This window comes from Limulus polyphemus, unplaced genomic scaffold, assembly GCF_000517525.1.
Source record: "Limulus polyphemus unplaced genomic scaffold, Limulus_polyphemus-2.1.2 Scaffold15897, whole genome shotgun sequence".
Taxonomy (NCBI): Eukaryota; Metazoa; Arthropoda; class Merostomata; order Xiphosura; family Limulidae; genus Limulus; species Limulus polyphemus.
The window spans coordinates 1-3613 of NW_013681507.1; the positions used below are offsets into that span (position 1 = coordinate 1).

At 37.6% G+C, this 3613-nt stretch overlaps 1 protein-coding gene across 1 annotated transcript; it reads right to left on the minus strand.

The window, feature by feature from the left end:
- Positions 1-223: 223 nt before the first annotated feature.
- On the minus strand, positions 224-596 carry LOC106477476 (basic salivary proline-rich protein 4-like; the record flags this gene model as incomplete). The annotated part of the gene is made up of 1 exon (XM_013938036.1): positions 224-596. A coding segment is annotated over exon 1 (373 nt), but the record flags the coding sequence as incomplete, so codon positions are not given.
- Between the last annotated feature and the right edge of the window lie 3017 nt (positions 597-3613).

The following is a 3613-nucleotide window of genomic DNA, read 5'->3' on the forward strand; positions in this document are numbered from 1 at the left end:
GACTACAAAAAATACAACCAGCGTTTTACCGTATTGTTGGTTACTAAGTTAAACCATTACAATTATTAGTTAATCATATTGTTAGTTACTACGTTTAACGACTACAAAAAATACAACCAGCGTTTCACCGTAATGTTGATTTCAGAGAAAACACGTTATCGTTTGAAATTTACAATGTTTCTAAATGTTCATACATAGAATTTAAATAATAATATTATTGTACCTGGTTGTTTGAGGAGATCTACACCAGACTGTAGAAGTAAATCATAAAATATGGTAAGACCAACTGGCTGTCCTTGGACATTGAGACCAGGCATTTCAATAATTTGAAAGATCGTGTTTCCTGTTGGAGGAGGAGCACCACCTCCAGTCACAAGTCCTGGTGGAGAGGAACTTGAGCCACCATTCTGGATTAGAGGAAATGTTGATTTGGGTGGCTGACCTCGGGGAGGTGTTCCTGGACGAGAATGAATGGATGGACCTTGAGATTGACCTCGGGGAGGTGTTCCTGGACGAGAATGAGTGGATGGACCTTGAGATTGACCTCGGGGAGGTGTTCCTGGACGAAAATGACCAGATGGACCTTGAAATTCCATCCAGTCAGTTTCGTCCAGGAACACCTCCCCGAGGTCAAACCCAAGTCCATCCAGTCAGTTTCGTCCAGGAACACCTCCCCGAGGTCAGATTCTTTACCATAAATAATAATGTAATAATAATGAAAATTTGTTTAAACTCGTGTATCTAAAACTCTGTTTGTTATTTTAATGACCAGATGGATCTGTTAAAGTGAACAACGCCAACATCATCGAGTTCGATATCTTAACAGAAAATGGAGTCATACATTCAATTGATCGCGTTCTTTTTACACCACCATCATCTCAGCCAGGCGCTGGTACAACTTTTACTCGTCCAGGAACACCTCCCCAAGGTGTTTGGATCGTACAAATGTTATATAATCTGGTTGGATCGTACAAATGTTATATAATCTGGTTGGATCGTACAAATGTTATATAATCTGATTGGATCGTACAAATGTTATATAATCTGGTTGGATCGTACCAATGTTATATAATCTGGTTGGATCGTACAAATGTTATATAATCTGGTTGGATCGTACAAATGTTATATAATCTGGTTGGATTGTACAAATGGTATATAATCTGATTGGATCGTACAAATGTTATATAATCTGGTTGGATCGTACAAATGTTATATAATCTGGTTCGATCGTACAAATGTTATATCATATGGATTGGATCGTACAAATGTTATATAATCTGGGTGGATCGTACAAATGTTATATAATCTGGTTGGATCGTACAGATGTTATATCATATGGATTGTATCGTACAGACGTTATATCATATGGATTGGATCGTACAGACGTTATATCATATGGATTGGATCGTACAAATATTATACAAACAGGGGTGGATCGTAGTTCTCTTTACTGATGTAGTGGTTAATGATGACACAACAACGTATCTACCACATCACTTACCTGATGTAACAAAAAACCGGAGCTGCTGCCCTCTAAAGGTTGGAAGGATCAAACCACTTGTGAACTCCTTCTTATAATGAACGCTGTCTATCACATGGTTCAGTATCAACTCTGTGTAGGAGAAAGTAACGAACAACATACATCACTATATTAATAAGGTCTTGGTGTACGAACATCAGTCACGTGGAAAAACATACGTCATTAGTTTAACAAGAACTTGGTGTACGAACATCAGTCACATGGAACAACATACATCACTAGTTTAACAAGAACTTGGTGTACGAACATCAGTCACATGGAACAACACACGTCATTGGTTTAACAAGAACTTGGTGTACGAACATCAGTCCCATGGAACAACATACGTCACTAGTTTAACAAGAACTTGGTGTAAGAACATCAGTCACGTGGAACTAACACACGTCATTAGTTTAACAAGAACTTGGTGTACGAACATCAGTCACATGGAACAACACACGTCATTGGTTTAACAAGAACTTGGTGTACGAACATCCGTCACGTGGAACAAACACGTCATTAGTTTAACAAGAACTTGGAGTACGGTTTTATATTTCAACCTGATGTAAATAAACTAAAAACATATGTAGTTCATAAACAACAAGGTTTGGAGAAAATCCTACAAACACCAAGTTCTTATTGTTGTAGTGATGTATGTTGTTAAGTGTAACTTACATCCATACACCAAGACTTACTAATGTAGTGATGTATCTTGTTCCATGTGACTGATGTCCGTACACCAAATTCTTGTTCAACTAGTGACGTATGTTGTTCCATATTCTTCAGCCATCCCTTCCCAACATATACACATTCCTCTAACATGCCATTCCTCTCTAGCATATCCACACAAAAGACTATTTAAGAAGATTGGTTTTCAGGTTTACAAAAGTAAGTTGATAATACATGCTTTCAGCGTCTAAATCGAATTCCTTTCAATATCATTTCAGAAACTATTGATAGGAGGACCTCAAGTAATTGCTTCAACTTTGGCTCAAAATGGGTATGTCTTCATCATTAATAGGGTGCTTTATCCTTTACCAAAAGAAGATATATTTGTGGAACTAAAAGATCGTCCTAACCTCAGCAAACTATTGTCTCTAGTTGTAAGATCTGGACTAGAGGAAACTCTTCGTGGTAAGGAACTGTTTAACATCAGGTGAATTATCTTACCTTTAAAACTATCTCGATTAGATAGTCTATGTAAGGAATTTACTTTATAAATTAATTCACTTACTATTCATAGTTACTCAGAAAGCAGAGACTTCTAGTTTAATATATTGTAGTGAGAAAATCTTGATATCCTGTAATATATTTTTCAGGTCCTGGTCCTTATACGGTGTTTGCTCCAACAGATGAAGCTTTTGCGTCAGTTCCAGACAATGTTTTACAGAATGTATTGTCTAATCCAGCTGCACTACAAGGTACAAGTTTCTCATGGTTCATTTTACTGTCTAATTAGTAGCAACATATGCAAATATCTATGATCATTCAGCCATCCCTCCCCAGACTATTCACATTCTTCTCCCATCTCCCCCCAACATATCCACACCCACTACTGGATGTTATGGTGATAAACACACCCATTACTGGATGTTATGGTCATAAACACACCCACTACTGGATGTTATTGTGATAAACACACGTTAATGAACATCCTTTACTCGACTTAACTACATTCATTCTTCTGCCATCTCACCTTCACATATCCCAATTCTTTTATCATTCCATATCTCCACATTCTTCTGCCATCTCTTCTCAACATGGTTTATGACCATAACATCAAGTAGTGGGTGTATTTATCACCATAACATCCAGTAGTGGGTGTGTTTAACACCAGAACGTCCAGTAGTTGGTGTGTTTGTCACCATAACATCAAGTAGTGGGTGTATTTATCACCAGAACGTTCAGTAGTGGGTGTGTTTAACTCCAGAACGTCCAGTATGGTGGTTAGTAAGGAGGGAAAGTAAGGATTTCATCCAAAGACAGCTAGTCGTTTGACTAAAGTGGTTAGGGTAGGGGAAGAAAAGTTAAAGATTTTCCAACTCAATATGATAACTAACTGGATCAGTTTGGTTCAGGCAGTTGGGGTTTATT